At 46.3% G+C, this 24,993-nt stretch overlaps 1 protein-coding gene and 1 long non-coding RNA gene across 6 annotated transcripts in view; one reads left to right on the top strand and one right to left on the bottom strand.

Annotated features, from left to right (window-relative positions):
• Positions 1-2,353: 2,353 nt before the first annotated feature.
• On the bottom strand, positions 2,354-15,511 carry LOC136097916 (uncharacterized). 5 transcript variants are annotated; one of them, XR_011737798.1, is made up of 5 exons: positions 15,225-15,511; positions 13,932-14,006; positions 11,774-12,015; positions 9,585-10,723; positions 2,354-4,764 (listed from the first exon to the last, which is right to left on the bottom strand). It is a non-coding gene; the product is annotated as an uncharacterized lncRNA (long non-coding RNA). The 5 variants fall into 5 exon arrangements; XR_011737797.1 differs by lacking the exon at positions 13,932-14,006; XR_011737799.1 differs by lacking the exon at positions 13,932-14,006 and having other exon boundaries at positions 10,481-10,723; positions 15,225-15,509.
• A 1-nt stretch (position 15,512) lies between these two features.
• Positions 15,513-24,993, top strand: part of ACVR2B (activin A receptor type 2B) — a 110,152-nt gene continuing 100,671 nt past the window's right edge. The window contains exon 1 of the mRNA XM_065830815.2: positions 15,513-15,938. Within this exon, the coding sequence (XP_065686887.1) occupies positions 15,887-15,938 (52 nt within the window). The 5' untranslated portion in view covers positions 15,513-15,886. The remainder of the gene's footprint in view (positions 15,939-24,993) is intronic.

Genomic DNA, 24,993 nt, shown 5'->3' on the forward strand with positions numbered 1-24,993 from the left:
TGTTTTGCAACATTCAACATAAAAATTCTTTGCTAATCAAAAGACATTACTGCTCAGATGTTTCTGTGCTGCAAAATAACCCCCAGTCAATCAACATCCTTCAAACAATCTCTGCCTATGGTTATTGCTTTGCAACCTTGTTTCCTGCAGGTGAAGGCTGGAAAGGAGAACATGCTTACCTTTGAGCAAAAAGCTGTGCAACTCTGGGTATCAGCAATAACACCAAAACATAGCCGAGGTGGTTCAATGCCCTTTTGCTGGCTTTCTGTGCAAGCATATATCCGTAATAGCGTCATTTGTTGCAAAGATTTCACTTAGTTCCGTCCTGTCTGGCACAGTATGCACTCATTGAATCTTGAAGTCCTCATTCCTCAGATAGTTCCTCTTGCCTTTGATGAAGATCTGTAATCCTGGAAGGGCTGTGCAAAATTTATACTACTAATTTTTCATATTCGGAGATATTAATGATGTACAAGTTACTGGACTCAGTACAAGACAACTGGCCAAATTCCTGTAGTCTATTTTATATGTGAAGTAAATATAAGTGATCAAAGGAGAACTTCTGGCTTGAAAAGACATTAATACCACTAATATCAGCTGAAGTAATTAAACTGCATGTATGTGTCTAAACACTTAGTGTAGCTGTTGACCCTATGGCATTCTCTCCCTTCTTTCTAACATCCATAGACATTTTTACACCAGCAGGATCTTTAGGAATGAGGGCAGTAAAGGTGGGCAGAAAAAATGGTTTCCCATAATGAAAATGCTCAAAATCATAAAATAAATACACTCTTATTCCAAACCAGGATAAAAGCCCAAAATCGCAGACCCAAAACCCAGTCCCGGCAATGACAAAACCACACACAGTCCCATATAATTTCACATCTGGAAAAAATGGTCAAACACCTCCTAACATTTCTGGCTGCTGTCTCTGGCCGATACAAAACGCACCTGCTTCCAAAGCAGCGCTGCATCCCTGGGGATCCTGGGAAGGCACGGAATGGGGATACAGGTGCTCCTTTATGGCACCTTATTAAAGACGGAGAGAGCTGGGTCTATTCAGCCTGGAAAAGAGAAGCTGAGACGGGATCTCATAAATGCTGATAAACATCTCAAGTGTGGGTGTCAAAAGGATGGACCAGGCTCTTCTCAGTGGTGCCCAACAACAGGATGAGGGGCAACAGGTACAGACTTTAAACACAGGAGGTTCCATCTGAATATGAGAAAAAACATCTTTCCTTTGAGGTGCCAGAGCCTGGACCAGGCTGCCCAGAGAGGTTGTGGAGTCTCCTTCTCTGGAGACATTCAAACCCACCTGGACACCTTCCTGTGTGATCTGCTCTGGTGACCCTGCTTTAGCAGGTGGGTTGGACTGGATGATCTTCAGAGGTCCCTTCCAACCCCAAACATTCTGTGTGATTCTGTGATACTTGGTGATAAAGTCAAAAGATGACCTTAGCTGGGGCTGCGCAAACAAGGTGGTGGATATTTCACACAGGAAGGTTCCTTTTAAATTACTTTAAAGGACTCTTGCTAGTTGAAAGGCAAATTTGCATCTGCCCATGACAATCCGTCTTCTACGGTGTCCCCAGGCATGATGTATTGCATGGCTGGGGACACAGGACCTTTTTCTTACATGCGTCCTCTGTGAGTTTTTAGGGAAGATGGCAACTATAGAGATAATTATTTCTTTACCCGTACTATATCCAGAACTGCAGTGCAATCTCGTGTTCTTAGTCGGTTGTTTCAGACACAGCCAGTGGGGCTGGCTCTGCATGGACATGTTGAGCTGAATTTAGAGCAAACTCAACTCCCTGTGCTGCAGCTAATTAGAAGGTGCTTCCAGTGGGGGAGATACTGGAGAAGAGCTTCAGCCCCAGCAAACTGTGATCTCCAGTCAGATTCAAATCCACACCCCCCACCAACTGCAGAAGTGTGTTTTCTACCCTGCACAGACCACATTTATTAATATTTGTGTGTCTTCAGTTTTTTCATCCTTCATTTCCCTTTACATAGTTTTATTTTTCCCAGTCAATAAGAATGATTTTATTCTTCTTAATTGGATTTTTTTTAAGTTTCCCATAGTAATTAATGCACTTTTCTTCAGCAATATAACCTATTACAGTAGCTAAAACATTAAATCATGACTGCTGCCAGATCTGAGGGACCAAGAAACATAGGTTTTTCAAGAGCCACTTTGTCTTCATCTTTTGAATTAGTTTGCAGCCTGCTTTACATTTTTGGGTAAGTAATAAGATTTGTTGATTTGAATGAAGAATGATATAAAAATAAATTGCATTGTACTTTTAATTACATAGTCTTAATTTTTGTGGTAACACTCCAGGCTCTCATATAATGTTGTTTAATGTTTACATCTCTTTATTGATTTGGTAATTTAAATACAAAAATGTTGTTTAATTTGCAAATTTCTACATTCATTGTTGGGTTGCTATGCTCATTAAGGAATCAGACGAATTCTGTCTTTTCCCCTTTCTCTTCTGCACACATACAGGCATGTACGTTCCATATTTGCTTTTTTCTTGGGCACTGAATCCCAGCTACAGAGATGCTTTTCTTCTCCACTGCTGTGAGACCATGATTCTCCCTGTGCTTGACATTTTCAACCAGAGGGGTTGGTGTGAAATGGGCTCCAGGAAGCCCTTTTTTATGGGACTCCTTGGAGGTGGTTGAAGATAGTGCAGGGTAGGTCAAGAGCCACCACTGGACACACCAGCCTTGGTGGGCACTGAGAGTGGTTTGAATCCACCCATTCCCTGCAGAGGACATGGTGGAAGCAGATCTTGCAAAAGTTCACAGAGACCATAGGATGAGCGTCGTTAGATCGCCCTTGGTTTAGGATGAGGACGATGTCCTTACTGCTCTCCAGATGCCATTCAGAAATAGCTATGAAAATGCAACCAACCAAGAGACCTGTTGGACAGGGTCCAGAGGAGTCCGACAAGATGATAAGAGGGCTGAAACACCTCTCCCATGAGGACAGGCTGAGAGAGTTGGGGTGTTCAGCCTGGAGAAGAGAAGGCTCCAAGGAGACCTTATTGCAGCCTTTCTGTAATTAAAAGGGGCCTATAAGAAGGATGGCGACAGACTTTTTAGCAGGCCATGTTGCAATAGGACAAGGAGTGATGGTTTTAGCCTAGAAGAGAGGAGATTCAGGCCAGACATGAGGAAGACATTTTTTATGCTGTGGGTGGTGAAACACTGTCTCAGGTTGCCCAGAGAGGTGGTGGATGCCCCATCCCTGGAGACATCCCAGGCCAGGCTGGACGGGGCTCTAAGCAACCTGATCTGGGTGAAGATGTCCCTGCTCATGGGAGGAGTTGGACTGGATGAGCTTTGGAGGTCCCTTCCAACGCAAACTATTCTATGATTCTATGATTTCAAGAGCAAACCTTCAAACCTCCCTTCCTCCATCAAAACCAACATCTCTAACACACCTCTTCCACTCACCTCTGCTCTATCGGAGAGAAGCCAAGGACATTGGTCCATCCTCCCCCAGGCTGTGTTAGCCACTCAGCTAAATCCCATCTTAGTGGACTGGTTTTGAGGTGTTTGCCTTTTAGTTTTAGAGCTCCAGTCATATTCCAGAGTTTCCAGAAGTTAAGCAAAATTAAACTTTTCTTTCAAAAATCCATCACCATAAAACTGTTTTTACCCTTCTTCATTAATGATTTACTTTCTGTGGAATAAATGCACCAACTGAGGACAGAATCATTATTAAAATCTCAGTTAACAACACAATATTACTTGGATCCTTTCATTTCCTCCACTATTATAAAATTCAAGATTCATTTCATCTATTAATATTAGCAATCTATTTTTTTTTAATTTTGACCAGGCACAAATTAAAGGGGGAATGATATTATGGAAGAGGCACTAGAACTTATTCCTTTTTTGTAAAATCTATTTTTTCATTTCCATCGGTTCTTCCTTTGCATTTAATATTGGCTTCTTTTGCATTGATATTCCCAGTGACTTCATTTGATACCCGGCATTACTCCCATGGAAGTCAATTGGAAGAGGCCAACAGGTATCCTTGGATGGTGATTAAATTTAAGGGTCAGTGAAGAGCTGAAGGCTGGCAAACAGGTTTGGGAGCAAGGGAGCTGGGTTCTGGTTCTAGCCCTGCCACAAAATTGTTCTGTGACCCTGTACAAGTCATTTTATTCCTCTGTACTGCCGTTTCCACGTTTAAAATAGGAACATGAGAGTCTGCTGCTTGTCGTTCAAGTCTCCTAGCAAATGAAACATGATGTATAAGAGCAACGTGAGCAAGAAGGAGCAGATCCTTCTCTCAAGAAATTGGTGTCCTAGAGTAACAGCAGACAGTGAGGACAGGGGCAGAACAGAGACACACTCTATTTTTCCAAAAGCTCACAAATTGCTCCTGTTCCCTTATAACAGATCATTGTTGGCGGGTTCTAATGAGATTTCCTTTGTGCCATTCTAACACTAAACATAACTGAGATTTCATTGCAATATGCCACACAGAGAAGCTCTGTTCATGTGCAGCGTTTCCTTGACAAAGAAAGGCCGGATTTTTAATGCTCTAGAATAACCAAATTCTACAGTTACGGCACACTTATTTCTCAGCTTGTTTCTGCACCACTACAGTCCTCGGAGCTGCACATCAGCTACGTATGCATGTGATTGCTCTTGCCATCTCCTCGACTGCAAACAGGGGATTGCTATTGTGGGAGGTCTTCCCAGCGCTGAAGTGCTGAATTCCAATGATTTCAGTGGCAACTGGAGGAAAGAGGAAAAGAAATTTAGATTAAGCCTTCTGTAATAAGAAGCCCTTGGTACAATCAACCACAATCATCCCAGAGGTCTAACACCTCCTTGCAGTGTCAATTCCACAACTTCCCTTGGGAATACATCCCGATGCTGAACTATCCACAGCGCTGGAAAGTTTTTCCTGATGTTTTACCTATGTCTTTCCTGCTGGAGCTGAAGTCTGTGACTCACCCTACTTGCAGAAGGAACAAGGACACATATTGTGCCCCTCCTCTTTGCCCAAGCCTTGCATGTATTTGGCAACTTGTTTTGTCTCAGCTTGGTCCCCTCTTCAGACCACATGCTTCTCTCTCTCTCAGCCTTTCCTCAAAAGCAGGTTTCTACACCTTCAATAACTCTTTTTGCACCTCTCTGGGCTTTTCCCAACTGAGTCATATGTATCCAAAGGTGTGGAAATTGTTCTTGAGCCGAGACCCCGCCATTGCCAAGCTAGAGTCTTACATCTGGGTAGGAACAACCCCAGGTTCCAGTATCAGTTGGGGAATGACTTATTAGAGAGCAGTGTAGGCAAAAAGGACCTGGGGGTCCTGGGGACAGCAGGATGGCCATGAGCCAGCACTGGGCCCTTGTGGCCAGCAAGGCCAATGGTACCTGGGGTGGATGAGAAGGGGGGTGGTCAGTAGGTCAGAGAGGTTCTCCTGCCTCTCTACTCTGCCCTGGGGAGACCACATCTGGAATATTGTGTCCAGTTCTGGGCCCCTCAGTTCCAGAAGGACAGGGAACTGCTGGAGAGAGTCCAGCGCAGGGCAACAAAGATGATGGAGTAGAGCATCTCCCGTGTGAGGAAAGGCTGAGGGAGCTGGGGGTCTGGAGCTTGGAGGAGACTGAGGGGTGACCTCCTGAATGTTTACAGATACAGAAAGGGTCAGTGTCAGGAGGATGGAGCCAGGCTCTTCTCGGTGACAACCAATGACAGGACAAGGGGTAATGGGTACAAACTGGAACACAAAAGGTTCCACTTAAATTTGAGAAGAAACTTCTTCATGGTGAGGGTGGCAGAGCCTGGCCCAGGCTGCCCAGGGAGGTTGTGGAGTCTCCTTCTCTGCAGACATTCAAACCCGCCTGGACACCTTCCTGTGGAACCTCAGCTGGGTGTTCCTGCTCCGGCGGGGGGATTGCACTGGATGAGCTTTTGAGGTCCCTTCCAGTCCCTGACATTCTGTGATTCTGTGTGAATGGAAAGGTTGTCCTGTGCCTTCTGTAGTGTGTCCCTCTGAACAGGCAACCCAGAGGACTGATGGATTTTTGCAGCACTGGATTTCTGCTGTACTCCCAAGCATCACGGCTCCGGATCTTTTTTTCCGCATGGCAGCAGCTTGGCCAATTGCTCCTTGTTTTGTATTTGAGAAATTGATTTTACCTCCTCTGCCAGGGAGTGCAACATTTTAATTACTTCTGTGGATAAAGCCTGTTGTTCCCATTCTGATCAGGACTTAAGAGATAAGTAAAGCAAAGCCTATCAGAGATCCTGCAGAAGCTTGAGCTGGAACTCAGGCTACCAGAATACTCCCAACCAGTTCCTCTGCCATATGTCCTTCTCATGCTTGTCCCATGCCACTTTTTCTTTAAATCTTTCTTCCCAATATAATTGAATTCTTTTCAAATCTGGTGTTAGTGGCCACTTGCAACCATTTAAACTATGGCAGTTGAATAATTAAGAGTCTGTGCACTATCCCACAGCATGGACAGGCCACGATAAATGGGAAACAGATTGGTTGCTTGCTGGATTATTGATTATTTCCCTGCTGCCAGTCCCTGCTTCTCAGCACAAATGAATGGCATTTGGTTGCAAAAATAAAGGACAAGATCAGTGGCCTTTGGGAGTAAGAGAGTCTGAGTTAATATGGGGCCAGGAAAGTCAAGACAGGAACTGTAATATTCTTTCCAAAGGTCCTAATCCCAATTTAGGGCCCACTGAGACACCTGCAAACAGATAACACTTTGAGGCTGCCTACAAAAATAGTTCTGTCTCATTCTTCTGAAATCCATGGAGAGGCACTGCCCATGCCAGGGACCCACAATACCCTGGCATCACAGCCAGGGCTGGCTGCCCTCACTTGGGAATACATTTCTCACTGATAAGATGCCAAAATGTCCAAGATATGAATGCTGGTGAGCTTTGGGAAGGAAAACAGGTTCTTCTCCCAGGCATAACGGACTGCAGCAGTATTTTACCTGCATCTGTATTGGCAACGTGTCACTCGTCTCTCTACAAAACTGATGGAGCAGTGGTTGGATTCTTAACAGAATCGTTTCTACACTTTGTACTTTTTATTACATGTGTTCTGCGCTATGAAGCTAAGGAAATAGTCTGAGAAGGGCATTAGGGCAGCTGGGTAAGAAGCAGTTGATAGGAGGGTAGGGAGAAAAGACCGAGGTGGAAGCCCATGAAAGCCAGAAATTGCTTGGATGAGTCCATAAGGGAGCCCTTAAGCATTCCAAAGACCTGCAGTTTAACTGGGAAGTCTGAATGGAGAGAAGTTCCTCGGAGATGAGGATCCTGTGTCAGAGAGGGTGGCAGAGGGAGTGCGTGACTTCAGCAAGAGAATTCAGCCCCTGAGACAGAGCTACACAGCCCAAGGGATGGAGCGAGGGTCATGCTGCACTGCCAGAAATACAAGGAAGGGACAAATGGTCTGTTTTGGCTTTGGTAGACTGAAAAGAAAGAATCTTGCAATATGTAAAAGCTGGAACAGCAAGAAAAGGAACAACCTGTCCCCCATGTACTCAGTAAGAACCAAACTGGAGCAGGAAAGGCTGAGGTTATTGTGGGAGGGAAAACGGTCTGGGAGCCCAGAGCACCATGCAATGCCCAGCACTGCAGGAAGAGGTTGGATGAGCATTTCTCAGGAATGACACAGGTTGAATAAACACTGCCAAAGGGAGGAGGATGGACTGGAAGACACCTGGAGATCCCTTCCAACGTGAGCTCCTCGATGGTATGTTGCCAGCTGCCAGATGTGGGACAAGTTTCCGAAAGGCAGTTTACATCTTAAGGACATGGAAATACTAGAGAGAGAGCAGAGGAGGCGACAAAGCTGGTGAGGGTCTGGAGCACAAGTGTGATGGGAGCGGCTGAGGGATCTGGGGGGTTCAGCTGGAGAACAGGAGCTGAGGGGAGACCTTCTGATCTCTGAACTGCCTGAAAGGAGCTTGCAGCATGGAGGGGGTTGGTCTCTTCTCCCAAGGAACAAGTGATAGAACAAGAGGAAATGGCCTCAAGTTGTGGCAGGGAACATTCAGATTGGATATTGGGAAAAAATTCTTCAAGGGTTGTCAGACATTGGAACAGGCTGCCCAGGGCAGTGGTGGGGTCACCATCCCTGGAGGAGTTTAAAAGGCATTTAGACAAGGTTCTTAAAGGCATGGTTTAGTGGTAGAGTTAGGTTATGGTGGCACTCAATGATCCTGAGGGTCTCTTCCATCCGAAATTATTCTATTATATGATTCTAGGACTACCTTGCCAGGGATGTCCAATTCATTACTCAATACCATGTAACTCAATAATGCTGTACTTCAACGCTTAGTCCATCTGCCTTGTTCTATTTATACTGTGGTCTTGAGTGTTTATCGCCTCCTGCTAATGGCAGTAGATTATTTGCCACAAAAACTTGATTATTTGCCACAAAAACTCACTTATTTGCCTTCTTTGAGAGGGTATTTTTCCTGATTAAAGTCTTCCTGAGAGCAGTGCAGGAAGCACTCAGCCCCACCAGGCATTCTTATACCCTAACCACTGAAATCTGGGACAATGGCCAATAATCTGGGACAAATTCTAAAAATACACCAAATGCTCCAGGACATATTTTATTGGTCCTTCCGTACCTGCCTTGAATGCGTCAGGAGGCACGAGGCCACAGGTAAGAACAGTGAAAATAAACCCTCCAGCATGGTCCAGCTGTCTGCAGAACGGATACAGATGCTTTTCTTAGGCAGAACCATTTCGAAGAGAGACACAATACCTCTGTATGAACATTCCCATTGTTAAAGCTTAATTGCGACCAGTTTAAAACCCCCAAGTCTAGCTTTTAAAATAAAATATTGGAATTTGAAAGATGTTCCTCTGCCATTTAAACACCTGGGGAGAGAGGAAGGTGAGAGAGCTGGAGAGATGACAGGCTTTACCTCTAGGCTCCTGTAGCCACCACACACACTTTAAAACACCCGCACTGCATTTTCAGGTAAAACATCAACAGCTGAAGACAACGTGGGTAAATACCTACTATCTTTTTTACACTGAGGGTGATGAAGCACTGGCCTAGGTTGGCCAGAGAGGTGGTGGATGAACCATCCCTGGAGACATCCCAGGCCAGGCTGGACGGGGCTCTGAGCAACCTGAGCTGGTGAAGATGTCCCTGCTCATGGCAGGGGTGGCACTGGATGAGCTTTGGAGGTCCCTTCCAACCCAAACTATTCTATGATTCTACAATTCTATGATATTTTACAGAGGATGGTAACTCAAACAGATAGGGTTAGGGCACGCTGTTCTCGCTCTGCAGCTTCAAGGGCTGTTGTATTTCCAGGCTCATTTTTAGGTGTTGCAAAACCCTGTGAGTCCCGCTGGCAGCCACCCAAAAGAGTGCAGCACTTCAGGCTGCCCTGACCTGGTCCAAACACGCCCCGAGGACAGAAGAGCTTTAACACCTTGCCCTTCACCTGCCACCCCCAGCCGGTGTCTGCAACATCGGCTGTTGCACAAAACAAAGCGGAATAACCAGAGCAACTCGGCAGCTCCCAAGCTCGCAGCATTGCACCCTGGGTAGCCTTACCTGAGAATGGGAAGGTTTTCTTTCACACTTCTGCTTGTCCACCTCACATAGAAGCTTTGTCTATAACCTCCACGCAAGCAAAATGGTCTGATGATGTGACCCGTATTTATTTACCTTCAGCTTTTAATGGAAGGAGGACGGAGTGCTTTACAGGCACAGAACAAGAGATTAATAGATTCCCATTACTGGAGGCTGTCACAGCCACCATGACTGTCACCAAGAAGTGATTCTGGTATTGCTACCACCAACTTGGGAGTACATTTTCCTGACAGACATCCAGGCAGTCTTGAACACTTCAAGCAGAAGGGATTTTGCTTTTGTGGCACTTGGTAATCTGTTTGAATGGTTAAGTACCATCAGCTGGTAGAAACATCTTCCCTCCACCAAATTTAAGAGGCATTGACTTGAACTTGCTGTAAAATGTGCTCTTGGAAGTTAGAGAGATACTTATTTTTTTAGGAGCTAAGTATCAGCTATAGTGAAATGACTGTATTTATATTTTACAGGGAAACTGAGGCAGGGAGCGTGAAAGCAGGACATTAAAATCAATGTCTACAGTTTGGTATCATAGTCCATTTACTTTGCTTTTCCTGACTCCTGTCCATTGGCTTTTGCAACAGCTGGAGCTTCTGTACTTGAGGTTCACGGAAATCACTCTGTGAGAGCAGCAGAACCTGGTGTTTCAGGGGAATTTGAATGCCAGTTTCTCATCACTAAAAAGCACAGTAGTGCTCAAAGGCACAAGACAAAGCTGGCAGCCACAGTAACCTTCAGTACAGTGAACCTCAATGAAGAAAATACCTGAAAGGAACCTCAAGCATTAGGCAGACCTTTGACGCTATGTCCTGGGTTAAAAAAAGACAGAAAATGCAGTCCTTTACCAATTAAGCATATACCGTCATTGCAGAATTAGTCATATGATGTCCGTAATCCTCCTTGTCTGAGCACAGAAGTCTCCAACTCGAGTGTGGGCGTGCTTTGGTTCCCGCGAGCTGGCGTGTCTTGGGGGTATGGATTAGAGCCTGGATTCTTCTTTATTGGGAAGGAGTAACACGCTATCGGTGCAGCTCCCATCCAGCACGGACCGTCCTCCAGAGCCTTCTTGCAATTAAGTTCCTGCCCAATAGGCCATCCAAGTTCTCCCAGATTTAAAGAGAAATAATTATACAACAACTCCACTGGTTACAGCGGTAAAAATAATGAGCTATTCCCCAGAAGTCTGAACAAAATTCACAGACAAATAAAGCGACACTAAAGATCCAACCTGAACAAAGCTTTGGCGTGTGGCTCTGACACAGGGTGACGCGTGTCAGTTGCTGGTATTTACACTTCAATCGAAATACAACTGAGAACCAAGGGAAAAGTTCAAATTCTGAAGGATGGCAAAACTGTTAGTTTACAGGCATTTTGGTAATAGATCCCTTTGCTTGGTATATTCCCCTCTAATCTGTCAACATCTGATGCCTTGCTCTTTAGTCTGGAGCTAAGAAAAGCTACGAAAAAATACCTTCATATAGTTTAGGGCCCATTCTGTCTGCCGTATCACTCGCTATTTTTACCGGTCGCACTGAAGCCAGACCGCAAAGGGCAAATTTGTCACCGTGGGTGGGCTTTTTTAGAGCGAAAACCAAGGCCTCGTACAGACAGTAGCAAAGACCATCTGCATCCACGTCTGGAAGTCCAGGCTCTAATTTAAAGCCGCTTCAAATATAGAAATTCCAGCAAAGTTAATAGTAGCTGCATTATGGAGAGGTGACAGCAGCGAGACCTTAGAAAGCTGGGGAAGGTTTAAATCTGCCTCAGCTCTGTTCCCTTTAGAGTTAGGCAAGGCCTTTGGGAGCCCAATCGGGCTAATACTGGGTATAAATCCTGCTGGGAAATTCTGCAGGTGAGATACTGACCACACAGCAACGGCATTTCTTGAAAACAAGGATAAAGTTCTTCCGCAAAACCACCTTTTCTCCACACATTGAGAATCGTGCAACATCGCCCTGCTGTATTAATTGGTCTGTGCTTTTAAAAGCTTCCTAACTCAGCTCACAACCGAGAACTTAGCTTACTGTTATATTAAGAAACCACTTCATGGTGTGGGTTGGTTATTACTGGGAAGCGCTTAATTACAATAAAATGCGTAGTTAAAGTGACAATTTATTTACTCGAGGTTATGAATATAAATCGTTTTTTCTTACCCGTGCGTTTTGAAATGGGATGGTGGAGGCTGGGATCCCAGGAGTTTCTTTAGGCTGAGTGATTTCCTACAGGCAGCTTTAGGAACTGATATGGCAACTGCATGTGAAGTAGTTTGCTGACTTGGAGCCTCGGCACACATTTCTCACTTGTTGCAAGTAATGCAAGTTTTGCTTAAGACGACTGGAAACGGGTCCCTTTAATTGCATCAGAGCTCTGTAATCTGCAACGAACCAATGCCAAGCTGAAAAATAAATCCCTGTTAGTGAATACATGAAGAGATAAGGGAAACATTGGGTCCCCTTCCCCCAGTATTTTCCATGCTTTATAATACCTCTGTCAGTATAAATTTCCATTCACGGAAGAAATTACATTTCACGAGAGCTACAATAGGGTTTTAAGATAAATGACATGCGAGCACTGCAGTTTTGCAGAGGCTTAAGTGATCCAAGTATCTTTATCACGTGCGGGGTATCAAAATACATGAATTTGACTTGTTACAACAGTCAGACGAGAAAGATTGAGTGTCATACGAGGCTGCAAAGCATAAAACCGTCTTAGCTAGAATTTATTTTAGTGCAAGAGGGTTTGGTGTTTTGGTTTTTTTTAACTGTTAAGTAAAATTATTTCAAAATGGTCTGAGGTGTGCAGCCCTAATGATAACTGGAAACAGGAAAAAGCTCTTGAAAACACCGCTTGTAAGGGCACTTCTTGCAAGCACCGCCTGCTCTTAACACTTGCTACCTTCGTTCATCGCTATTTCCGAAATTCTTGGAGGCTGACGAAGTTTTTAAGTGTCATCTTGCTAAGGCTGTAACATTATCTCCAGTGACAATACTCACTCCTGGGCTTTTATGTTGCAAGTAGAGAAAACATTTTAGCTTTTCAGGAGGGTAAACATCTCCCTGTGAAACAATGTAAGCAAGGCGGGCTGAAAACCCCCGTGTTTGATAAACGAAAACTCGAGTATCGTTTATCCCTGGGCGAAAATTACCCTGAGTCCGTCTGTCTGTCCATTTGCTCTTTGCAGCATCGCCTGCATCAGGCAGCAGCGCGACATCCATGGACGCTCCGCCCGCCTTTTTGGGTGGCTTTAGAACAAAATCCCAAGCGCTTTGGGTCCGTTCCCCCGAAAGCGATGACAGGCACGTGATAAATGTGCTCCCAGGTCTCTGCCTGCAAAGCACCCATTCACGTATTGTAAAACAAGGACGTTTCATAGTGCCACGATTAAAAATAGGAGCAGAATTGGCCAGAGAGTGTATCAGCCTGCGCAGGGAGGTAGCCCAAGCGATCGCTACATTAGCCACACTGCCTGCTCCCCAGAGCTAATATTTTCTTGGTATTAACTAAATATCTCGTTTTAGCTAACCATGGGTACAGTGAAACACTGGGTTGTATTTTATTGCCCCACACATTTCTCCACACTTCAGCCGCTTGGTAGCTGTTTAAGAACTTACTCCTCTGATTAAATAAGCATAAATATTGACTCGTTATTTGGTTTTGAATTAAATAAGCAGCCTTATAAGAAATTATTCACCCATTGTTTATCTTTTCTCCTGAGACTCCAAATGCATCCTGAGCCGCACATTTACTTCTCCTCTGACCACTGTTTTTCATTCCCGTTTGCACCCTTGTGGTCTTCTCAGTGCTTTGTCCCACAAGCATCTGGTGACCAAATCAGTCCATCGCTGCCTCCAGATAAAAAACCCCAAACCCTCCTAGTGAGTGCTTGTTTCTGAATGAATAACGATCAATTTCTGACCCCCTCCCTTTGACAGACATGTCTGCTTATTTGCCGTCCTTGGTTTGACGAGCTGGGTGACATTATCCACCTTGCTTTTTCCTTGCTACAGACCTGCCCAGCAGCAGCTCTTCGTGGGCTCATTTTTGCTACAGTTTGCCCCCAAAATTATTTTCTTGAGCATTTTTCGCAGCTTTATCAATTGCATTGCCCATTGGTGCACAAGTTAGCTGTAACTTTCCCCCAATAGTCCTGTGTTTATAGTCACAACCACTACACACCTGTTGATGTATTTCTCTTATAGCAAACATATGAATGAGGCATGATACCATGAATGATGCTATTAATCAGTTTATTGCAACTCCACCTGGGAATCCCATTCACGGTTAAGACCTTATTACACGTTTTATACGTACATATAAAAAGTCTCCAGCTTCAAAGAGCTTACAAGCTCTTAGAAAAGTCTCCTGAAGTTTCCCACGAGCTTCTTACTGTAAAAAAAGTTACACGTATTTCTTCTTGGAACAACATGCTTCTCAAACTTTTAAAGGAATGATTCATATTTACTCTTATCTCCCTCCAGAGGAGAAAAGCAAATGGTTTTAGAAATATTTTCAGCCTTACTCCCCACCGGACAAATCAGCGAGAGCTGACGGGCGATTCACCATGGTGCGCAGGAGCTCTGTGCAGCATCCGTGCCGCAGCCCTATGAGTCAGGGGACCTCGCAGCCCCAAAGTCTTGGGAATGACCCAGCTTCAGCATCTTCCCTTCCTCTCTCCTTCCCTTTAAGATTCCTTTGGTGTTCCCTAACGCCATGTTATTTAATTATAACTAAAATAAATTGCGGCAAGAGTTCAATCCCTCTAACCCCGGCAATAGACAAAACCTTATTAACCCTTGGAACGGACTGAAAATTGATTCTGCTGAGGTGTCCTGGCACCTCTGGACACTGTCCCTGAGTCACCACCCCTACGAGATCCTGGGGTCAAGAGACTTTTTTGGGTGCAGGCGGGATATAGAGGAAAACACCTTCTCACCAGCTTGGAAAAGGAGGATGTTTATGGGTTTTGTTTTGTTGTTTGTTTGGGGTTTTTTTGCCAGGACGGGGTTTATTTCAACCCAGGGAGGGAACGACAGCGCTGCTCTCTCCCCAGGGAAGGCGGCGGGGGCAGGGGGGGGTCCGGCATCCACCCCTTTCCCCGAGAGGCCGCGGTGCGTTCGCGCTGCGCCCCTCCATCCTCCCGTCTCCCCCCACCCCGGGGGGCGCGGCGCTCCGCGGGGCGCGGCCGTGACGGGCAGCCCCGCTCCCCACTCAGCGGCCGCGGAGCCCCCGCGCCGCTCCGCCCCCCTCCAGCCTCTTTGTATCAAACATCCGGGTTTCCCCCGCTGGCTCCGCTTCGGCTTCTCCCTTTTTTTAGAAGCCATTTTGGACTCGGTTCAGGTTTTTTTTTTTTTTTTAATTATTAAAACAAAACAAAAAAACCACAACAAACCTCCCCTTCCCAAATTCCCCCTACCCCGCGCTTTTTTTTTCCGCCTTTTTTTTTTTCCCCCCTCCCCTGTACATGGCAACTCCCGCCCCAGCCTCTGCTCCCGCCGCCCCCTCGCTCCGCGCCCCGCGCAGCCCGCGATGCCGCGGCACGGCCCCCCCGCTGCCACCAGCCCCTCTCCCCGGCCGCCGCTCCGCGCTTTCTCCGCGGGCTCTTGCCTGCCGCCCAGCAGCCGCTCCGGACGCGGGGTCGGTAACGGTGCAAAGTTTCGCTGCTGCCGGCGCTGGCACCGCGTGTACGCTGCCCGGGGAAGCGGAATGTGTGTGTTTGGAGGGGAGGGGGGAAGGGAAGGGGTGGGGGGGGAGTGTTGCGCGCCTTGCACACGGCTGCGCGTGCATTGCGCGGGACTGCGCGTGCACTGCGCGGGAAGAGGAAGGGTGTGCGCGCACACAGGCGTGTGCGTGTGAGCTCGCCCCTGCTGCTGGGGGAGCCGAAGGGGCTGGGTTGGGAGGAGGAGGAGAAGGAGGAGAAGGAGGAGGAGGGGGAGTCGGTGTGTGGTGCACGCCGCGCTCCCAGCACAAAAGCCCAGGGAAAGAAACTCTTGGAAAGCTCGGAGCAAACGCCGGGCCAGGCGGGAGCAGGTCGAACCGTCCGGGCGCTGCGGGGCTGTTCCTCTCCACTGGATACATTTTACAACTGCGAAGGAATTAAATCCGATTTAATTTTTTTTTTTCAGGATTTTTTTCTTCTTTTTAAGAGAGAGAGAGATAGGGCAGAGCCTCGCTTCTCCCCCCTTCTTTCGCTCTCTCGATCTTTTTATTTTTATTTTTGTTTCCCTTGGGGATAGAGGGGCACACGAGGAAAAAAGTAGTAAAGGAATATGATTGCTTCGTGGCTGACTTTCGCCTTGCTTTGTGGAACTTTCTGTGCAGGTAAGTGCATTTCTGCGTGTTTACCTCCTGCTCGGGCTTACGGTCGTCTCTCCAAATGCCGAATTGAATGGGCCGTGCAATTATTCGCAGCCACCCTCCAAAACAGAGCAGAGCAACCAACGAGGCTGCAAACGGGGGAACAACCCCTCCGCTGCCATCTGCTTAATTTTCTTTATTATTCTATTTTCTTGCTTTTCACCCCTTCGCCCCCCTCCTCTCCGTTTTCTCCCTGCTCGCAGGACGAGCCTTCCCGTGCTGCTTTTTGTTCCCTTCAGGCAGCCTGTGGGAATTAATGGCAATGTAAACACGGCGTGATATCGAGGAAACTTTACGAAAAGGGGCATTTACTTCTGGGCGGGTGCTGCCGGAGTATATGTGAGGAGTGGGGGGAGACCGGGGAGGTTGCGGGGGTGGGGGGAGAAGTTGGGAGCAGCGGGAGAAGACCTGGGGGGTTGCTCGGAATTGGTGCGGAGCCGCTCAGGTAGTGGCCATGTGTCCGCCGGGCTGCGGTTGTGCAAGATGGGAAGGTGGAAAGGACCCCCTTCCCTTCGCCCCAAGGGGACCCCCCAGGTCTCCCCTTAGTCCCCCGGGACGCCGCGATCTCGTCGGGCTTTGCCTGTTAGCACGAAACGAAGCGTTGGGGCTGGTTGGCGCTGCGGGGAGCTGGGAGAAAGTTGGGAAAAAGGGGGTGTGCGGAGCGCGGGGGTGGGTGCCTGAGGGGAGCATCCCCCGGGAGGAGGCTTGTGTGGCGTGGGGGGGTGTGTTTGTTTGGTATGTTCTACATCCCATTTGGTTTATGGAACTGGGCTGACCTCCAAACTTCAGCTCCAGCCGGCGGGGCGCGCATTTTGCCGAGGGACGCGGGGTGGAAGTTTAGCCGAAAGCCCGGGCATGGCCGGGGAAGCAGGAGGGGGCACCCGGGCAGCGCTCCCCGGAGTGGGGGGGGTTCTCCGTGGGGTGCCCATCCCGTAGCTGTTGTGGGGCGGGAGGAGTCAGACCCCCTGTGCTCCCCCTAGCACTGAAAACGCGGGCACGCTGGAAATCCCGACGCTCCCCACTTGCCTTCCTTGTTTTTATTTTATTATTATTATTATTATTATTACTGTTGTTGTTTTCATTCCTTTTGTTGCATATTCCCCAAGAGAAAAACCGGGTGGGCAGCAGTTTTGCCCCCCGCCCTTGCGTGGTCACCACAGCCCCTCGACTCCAGGGGCTGAACCTGCCGCCCCCCGCCCCGGCGCTGTGCAGTAACTTGTTACGCTACCTCCTTTCCTCAGCTGGGGGGCGGGTCGAGGGGGGGCTGTTTGTGCCCGAGAGCTTCCCGGGGACAGGGAGTGAGGGGCAGCGATGCTGCAGCCGTGCCCTTTCCCCGCTCCGCGATGGGAGCCGGGGAGTTCCCGTTGACTTCATTGTATTGCAAAACGGGTGGGAGTGAGGGGGGGGTTTCCCCGCGTGTGTGTGTCTGTGTGTTCCCCCCGCTCTGGGGAAGGGGCTGACCGCGGGGAGCGGGCGGCAGAGCCGGCCCCGGGGCGCTCCTGCAGCCGGGCTTCCTTTGTTCCGAGTGCCCATTAAATATGCACTGCCACCGCCTGCCTTTGGCATTATAAACAGTGCCATCGCTTAATTATTGTATTTTTAAGTCATACCGAAAGTGTGTGTGTGTGGGGAGGCAATAAAAAGGGAGCGGGCAATAAAAAATAATAATAAAAAAATTGATGGAGAGCGAAGACAGCTTGGGCTTTTTTTATCTGATCGCTGGGACACTTGTACGTAGCTTTGTTTCCATGTGTTAGAAGGGGGTTGTGCGGGCTTGTATTTACATAGCAGTGCTGAGGGAGAGCAGGTATTTTGGAAGGAGCAGGCGGTGTGTGTGTGTGTGTGCCATCAGTATTCGTGGTGCTCGGCGTTGCTATCATCACAACAGCTCTCTTGGCTGGAAAATTCTATTATGTGCATAAAGGAGATTTATGGTCAATGTATTTTCTTTCCATATATCTTGGAATCCTTTTATCTCGGGTGATTCAATAAAAGAGATGGCTTCCGGGTTTGTTTTTTTTTTCTGTTTGTTTTGGGTATGGGCTTCGGTTTTTGTTTGGTTTGGTTTTGTATGTATGTTTCTTTTTTAACCTGCTCCTATGGCTCTGTACATATAGTGGTCGAAATCTAAGTTGGAGGGGAAAAAAAGCAATTGTTTAAAAAGAAATTAACCCTGAAAGCTTCTTAAATGTATCATGTTATGAAAAGGATGATCTAATAGGGCATACCTACGGTGACTTTTTCTCCCCCCTTGAAAATACAATAAAGAACCCTCCCCCCTCCAAATGAATATAATTGTGTTTATTTGGAAGGGTCCTCTTGGATCATTAAATCAGTGCATTAGCAATTCTGTAAATCCCTCCCTCTTTTAAAGCCTTTTTTTTTTTTTTTTGCCTTTCTTGTGGTATTTAGGAGCATTTATCAATGTGATCTTTATTGTCCAGTTTTTCCTAAAGCTGTTCAGTCAGGAAGAAAAAAATAACCCAGCCTCAAATACCCAAAGTTGCAATGTGTTGCTGGGATTCATAACACCGGGCTTTGCTTGAACTGTGTCTTTTGTGTGTGTACATGTTAGGACTGTGCAAAAGTGGTGGGCTTTTCAAAAATCGCTTGACCTCCATTGTTGATGCTTCTCTTCACTACCTTGGCTGGCTGTAACAAAGCAAGCACACTTCTATTCTTTAAAAAAAAATAATAAATAAATAAATCTGTTACGCTTAATTTTTGGAATACTGAGGATTCATTGAGGAAAACATTATGTTCATTTTTAGCCCTTTGTTTGCAAATTTTCTGCAGCCCAAATGTTCAGAAACCATATTTTAATCGACGAGCTTTAGAAAATACAGAAGGTGTAAAAGGATTTGTCTTGCAGAATGCATTGCTAACGCGTTTTCCCGAGCCATTGCATTACTTTTATTTCGGTGCAAGTTTAAGTAATGCCATGCAGCAATGAACTGTGCTGCAAATGGATCTGGGCTCCTCTTTCACTGTCTTGTATTTATCCTCTTGTGCTTGAGAAAGGGAATAAAACTGGCTTCATTAGCTTGCTAATTAAACACAATGAAGTGCATGGCCCAAGGTTAATGGCAATGGCCTTTAAAAACACAAAACTCTTGAACAGGTGTTTGGGATATATATATATTTTTTTAATCTGTCATCAAATCTAGATAATTATACCGCCGAGGTAACCATTGTCACAGTTCTGTGGAGAAGAAAATGCTACGTTAAAGATGTGAGTGCACAGTGTATTATTTTTAGTGGCATTATTTATAAGCACCTCTCCAGGTCCTGTACAGCCTGTGGTTTAACTCCCCCCTTCTCCCCCCTGCTCCATTTGAAAGCATCTTCTGCACGTCCCCTTTTGGGTGGGTTTTAGTGGATGAGGCAGGGTTAAAAATTCCGTATCCCTGGACCAGAGTGAGAGTCTGACCCATGCCTGGGTAGTTCGCTAAAGTATTTACGCGTGGAAATTTCTGCCATTTCTTGTGTCTTTGAGCAGCCCATCCAGGCCGTAATGCCCCTGCTCGCTTGATGAGATAGTAAGAAACAGCCAATTAACGCGGAGGTCTCTTACTCCCCGCGTTCGAGCTGTCACCAGCCTCCTGTCCACTCTGGTCTCCATCAGCTAAAACACGCTTGTCAGGGGGTTTTTTTGTGCTTTACATGACGCAACAGTTGTAGACCTCCCCTGCTGCCACTGAATAGATGGTTGAGAAGAAAGAAGCAGGACGGCCTTACTTTTTTCCTTTTATTTTTTTTTCTTCCTTTTTTTTTCCTCTTCTCTCCCACCATGTCCCCCCTTTCCCCACCACGCACACACTCCTTGCTTTGCAGATCAAGGGTTTCCTGGTTTCACCACTTCTGGGAAGCGGGATGAGGGTTCAGACAGAAGAGGAGCAACTTTTGGAGCATTGGTGATGGGACTGCCCTTAACACCAGCCCAGGAATCCCGCTGCTGTGATTTGCATCTTGCCTGTTCGTGGGGTGGGTTTGTAGAGCCACAGAATAGTTTGGGTTGGAAGGGACCTCCAAAGCTCATCCAGTGCCACCCCTGCCATGAGCTGGGACATCTTCACAAGATCAGGTTGCTCAGAGCCCCGTACAACCTGGCCTGCGATGTCTCCAGGGCTGGGTTCCTCTGCAGAAGTGTAAAGGAATGAAGGGATGTTTATCTTAATTTATCAAGAGCGAAGGAGGTGGATGGCACAGATGCTTTGGGGCTGGGTCTCCAGCAAAGATGTACTTGTGTGCTCTGTCCACATGGTGCTTCTTCTCTAGAAAGCCAGGACAGCTATAAAATCAAGAGAAATCAAAGTTGCTCCAGTTCTAGGTCTTGTAGAGGAAGGAGTTACAGCTGTCATGTTTCAAGGCCTACTCCTAGGGGCATTTCTGAAATTTAATGTTAATAGTCGTTGACCGTGTGGAGCTGCACTAGAATAGAATGAAGTGACATTTTAGTAACACCGCATCTTTCAAACCCCATAAAATATAACACCTCTCTACCAGCCACACCCAGGACAGTTATTTTGAGTTTAACCTAGTAGCTGTACTCTAAAAGTTGCTGAAACAGCTTCATAACCCTCTTGCTTCTGGCCGTGTGTGGCCAAGGCCATTTGCTGGGTACCCCTTCTCCTTGGAGTACCACACCTGGTGCTGGGTCATGGCCGCTCCTTATAGTACCTTCTGGAAATCTGCGTATCCCACCCCATCAGCCAGTGCTGGAGAAGTGTTGTAATTTGGGAAAGGTGGAGGCAGGGAGAGAACCTGTGTGAGTTCAGTGGTAATCTAAACTCAACTGAAAGCCCTTTTGGGTCTTACTCTCAGCTTCAGTGATCAGAGAACCAACTTGAAAAAGTCTTGTGAAGGTAACTCTGAAGTCAGGGTTGGTTGATACCCACTTCAGAGTAGGCTTTCTCTTGCCGTTGGACTGAAGAAGTGGTGTTAAAAAAGCACCGGCATTTTCCAGGTCCCTTGATCAGGCACGGGCAGCGATACCGGCAGTGTGGTGGTACCACAGTGCCCAGGATCCGGTGTTCTCCTTTTAACAAAACATTGTGGGAAGTTGGAAAATGGGAACCACAGAGCGTAATCTCTGCTTTAAAGAGGTGTTGTCTTTCCCTTTTATCCCTCCTTGGCCTTTGATTTTAGAACTAGCAGGGGGGTGTGATTTTCTTGCCTGGCCAATAGTGCTGCCTGCATCTGAATTATTCAGTGTAGCACTTGGCATTCTGCACCCTGTTCCCACTTAAGCTCTTTTTCGCCTGTTCCTTCATGTGGAGATTTTCACATCAGTGAAATTGGATGTGTTTAAGAGAGGTGTTTGTGGCCGCAGCATTCACCGTATAAGCTCCCTCTCCCGTGCCTTTCCCCTCCATTAACCATTGAGGATCAACTAATGTCTAATCTCTTCTCTTCATTATTACTTCATTCTGAAATAATTTTGTATCTCTTTAGTCATTTGTTCCTTTAAGGTATATTAAAAAAATATACATCACTTTTTTTTTTCCCACCCCCTTAAATCTTCCTTGTAAGCTTTCTTGGAGCCGCTGAAGTCAAAGGGGCAGAGAAGTAAATTAAAGATGAAACGCTCTGCCTGCATTCTGCAGACCCAGCACATGTTATGCTTGGATTTGAATATAACTGTTGGCCTTTTTCACCAATTTCATGTTCTTTTTGTTCTGTCATCTTCCTCCTTTACTATGGTATAGCTTCCATTCAAACTTAGAAGTTAAGAGCAGCAATTGTCAGTGTACACTGTAAAATAATAATATACTTCCCTCCAGCACACAAGTGCCTCTTATTTTGCTGTATTTGAGTCTTGTCGCTCTGATGATGTTATTGCGTGTGGCATTGGTCCATCACGCTACTTAAGAAAAAAAATACGTTACTGATGTCTAGGTGCCTTGGAAAAATACGGCTCCTCTTTTGCAAAGTGCTGTTTGCCTACAGAGAAAGTCTCTGCCTCAAAACCACTGAGCAGAGGGGCCAAGCACAGGCAAACGTTGCTATCTGCAAGCGCTCCCTGCTGCATCGTGCAGTGGCTCACCTAAGGTCGCCCCAAATATTTTGTACCTATACTCAAAAAATGAGCTGTGTGTGGAAGTGTTCCTGTATCAGCTAAAATCAGGCTTTAACCTGGTAGTGTGCTTTGGTTTTTTTTCTTTCATTTTGGTGACTTCGTTGGGGATGGTTTATGCTTTTTTGCTCTTGGAGGAGATCCATCCTTCTTGGGTTGGTTTGACTGTAAGCAAGAACTGGCTCACTCACACAGGTTTGTAAATTTAAGTATAAAAGGAACACAGCGGAAGGAACGAGCCTGTTTGCGCTCGGCTGGAGGAAGATGCGAATTACTCGTTTCTCGTTAATAATTCTGCAATTTCTAGCTTGGTGTGCCATTTCAGCGCAGGTTTGGTTTCAGGTCTTCGGGGATCTCAGTGGGCAGGAGGTTGCTTGGAGGAGGACATGGGCCGAGCAGGACGCAGCCCCAACCCAAAGCATCATTTTTTTGGCTCACTGATGGATTTGGGAAGCGAGGATGTATTAAGGAGCTGAGATGAGCCTGTTAAATTGTGTGCACAGGAGCTGCTAGAAGTAAAACTTGTACCTGCGGATGTTGCCGTCTTATAGTGCATAGTTTATGGTATGGAACAAAAGTTTACCAGGTATTCCCACTTCTTCTGTGGCGGGAGTGACTTTTCTGAGGTCTTGGGAGACAGTGGCAGGGCAGGAGTGTTGCTCCTCATCCTCTTGGGTCCATGTCTGGTGCTCAGATCACCACATGATCCTTTATTTTGTCCATCTGGAATTAAATTTGCTGGGAAAAATGGAGTGTTCTGATAATTTTATGAAACAGGACGTCTTTCTGTCTCAGTTTCATACAAATAAATCTGTATATGGGTTCCTCTTTATTTAAATACAATAAAACACATTCACAAGAAGATGCAGCACTTTGAGCTATGTTAACTTTCATCCAAGTGGATGTTCGTGCAAATTAAGACACGGATTTAAACTCAACTTCTCATGTCTAATATGTGCCCTTGTGTGAGGACAGAAAAAGGGGCTCATGAGAGCAGAGGGACTAAGTTAATCCTCCTCCACTAAAGCTGCAAATGGAATGTGTTGCTGTCAGTTTTATAGAGAAATAGACAAAAACTGGGGGAGATGAGTGTGGCTCTGGCACTCACCAGACCAATCCAGAATCCCAGGCTGATTGAGCCCCAAACCACAGCAGCAAAGGTCATTTTAAAAAGTCCATGGTAGCTGACACTGCCCTGTAGTGTCTTAGGTGCTGGGACTGCTTCTACCCTGTTTTTTTTATTAAAGCTTTTCCCATTATAGAACTTGTTTTCTAACTGGCAGCAGAAGTTTAAATTTTATATGTGGTGCCTGTAGTGCTAATGTAAGGCTTTGTCCTAATTTATTGCTCTAAGGTGTGAGATTATAAGCCTTTGAGTGGATGACAGGGATAAAGTTAGCTCCATTTGTGCCTCATCTATCGAATGGTCAATCTCGGTGGCTAACCCTTCTTTCCTCTGACATTATCTGTTAAAAATGCCTTGTGTAACGTGTGCGACTTTTAAAATTTGGCTTTTAGGAATATTTTGCTTATTATATAATTCACCTCTGCAGATGGTTTTGAATTCCTGGGGAGGGAGGAATGCAACGGTAGGTCTGAGGTGAAGAAATGTTCAATCAAGCTCTGTCTCCTTTTTGTGACTTTTTAAAAGCATTTCATAAAATGAGAGTATATGAGGCTTTTTAAGCCCTTTTAATGCAATTCTCATGTTTTGCAGCCTGTGGCTTTATTCTGCAGACTGGTGGCTGGTGCTGTAGTCTGGCTGAGCTGTCTGCAAACTCTACAGTTACTCTTTTTGCCATTGATACTTTCATTTTTTTTTGTGAAATGGTGTCATTTAAGCTGTGCACAGCTGATGTTGAAGTCTTTCTTTGGGGCAGCAAGCTGAGCTTTATGCTATTGAAGTTGTAAGGAGACGGTGGTACCTGTTTTGGAAGGACCCGTGAGCTTTGTAGGTGCTCAGGTGCAAGGAGGCATTTGCTTTGCTCCACACCCGTACGCTACAGTGTGGATTTGTAAACGCCCCTGTACTCAGCAGAGGGAAACTTTGATTGACTTGAGATGTGGCTGCTCAGCAAAGTGCAGATTTATGTCTATCTTGGTGGTATCCTTGTCTTGGCAAGTTTGCTCTAGGGACAACCCAGACATGGCAATGCAACCTGTGGGCACCTGGCTCACTTGTTTCTCCAAGTTTTTATTTTTCTTTCCCCAGTGCGACAACTGAAACACAGCAGGATTTGTATTGCCGCTTTAGTTCCTGAGAGTAATTAATGGGTTAAGATTGCTAATTCCCCTATATATGTGCAGGCTGGGAAATTCAATTGTCCTTGGGTTTTCATGGTGGGAGTATCCAGTTACAGCTCCGCGGCTATTGGGTTAGCTCTCGGGTGCACTAAAGTTTGAACTCGGAATCCCTTGCTTTCACGTGCACTCACAACTGAGCAGGCACTTTTATTTTTATAGGAAAGCCTCTGCTAAGGCACATTCTTACGCCTGGGCCAAGGCATTTTCACGTATACCTATTGCACTTGCACCTGCTTGGCTCCTAAAAAGCAAGTTTGGGGTGGTGGCGGTAGGCACTGCTGCTGGCATACCTGAAGCGGTTCCCTGCTGTGAAATTCCTGTATACTTAAGGATGCATGTGAGATAAAGCTTGACACAACCCGAGGGAGAAGAGGAGGACATGGTGCATTTGATGCTTGGCGCTGTCTTACTGGGCTGTTTGCTCTGGCTGCCAACGTGTGTGGTGTGGAGATGTGAGTAACCGGCTCTGGTGATAATACCGGAGCTGTCGCATCTCCATCCCAAGTTCTGTGTGTGGACCTTTGGGTGGGGATGCTGTCATGGGGTATGATCTGTTGCAGAGCCACCTCATCCATGCTCCTTGGTTTCCTTTGAAATATTTCAAAGACAAATGCTCTTTAAAAAAACAAAAAACAAACG

This window comes from Patagioenas fasciata, chromosome 2 (assembly GCF_037038585.1).
Source record: "Patagioenas fasciata isolate bPatFas1 chromosome 2, bPatFas1.hap1, whole genome shotgun sequence".
Lineage (NCBI taxonomy): Eukaryota > Metazoa > Chordata > Aves > Columbiformes > Columbidae > Patagioenas > Patagioenas fasciata.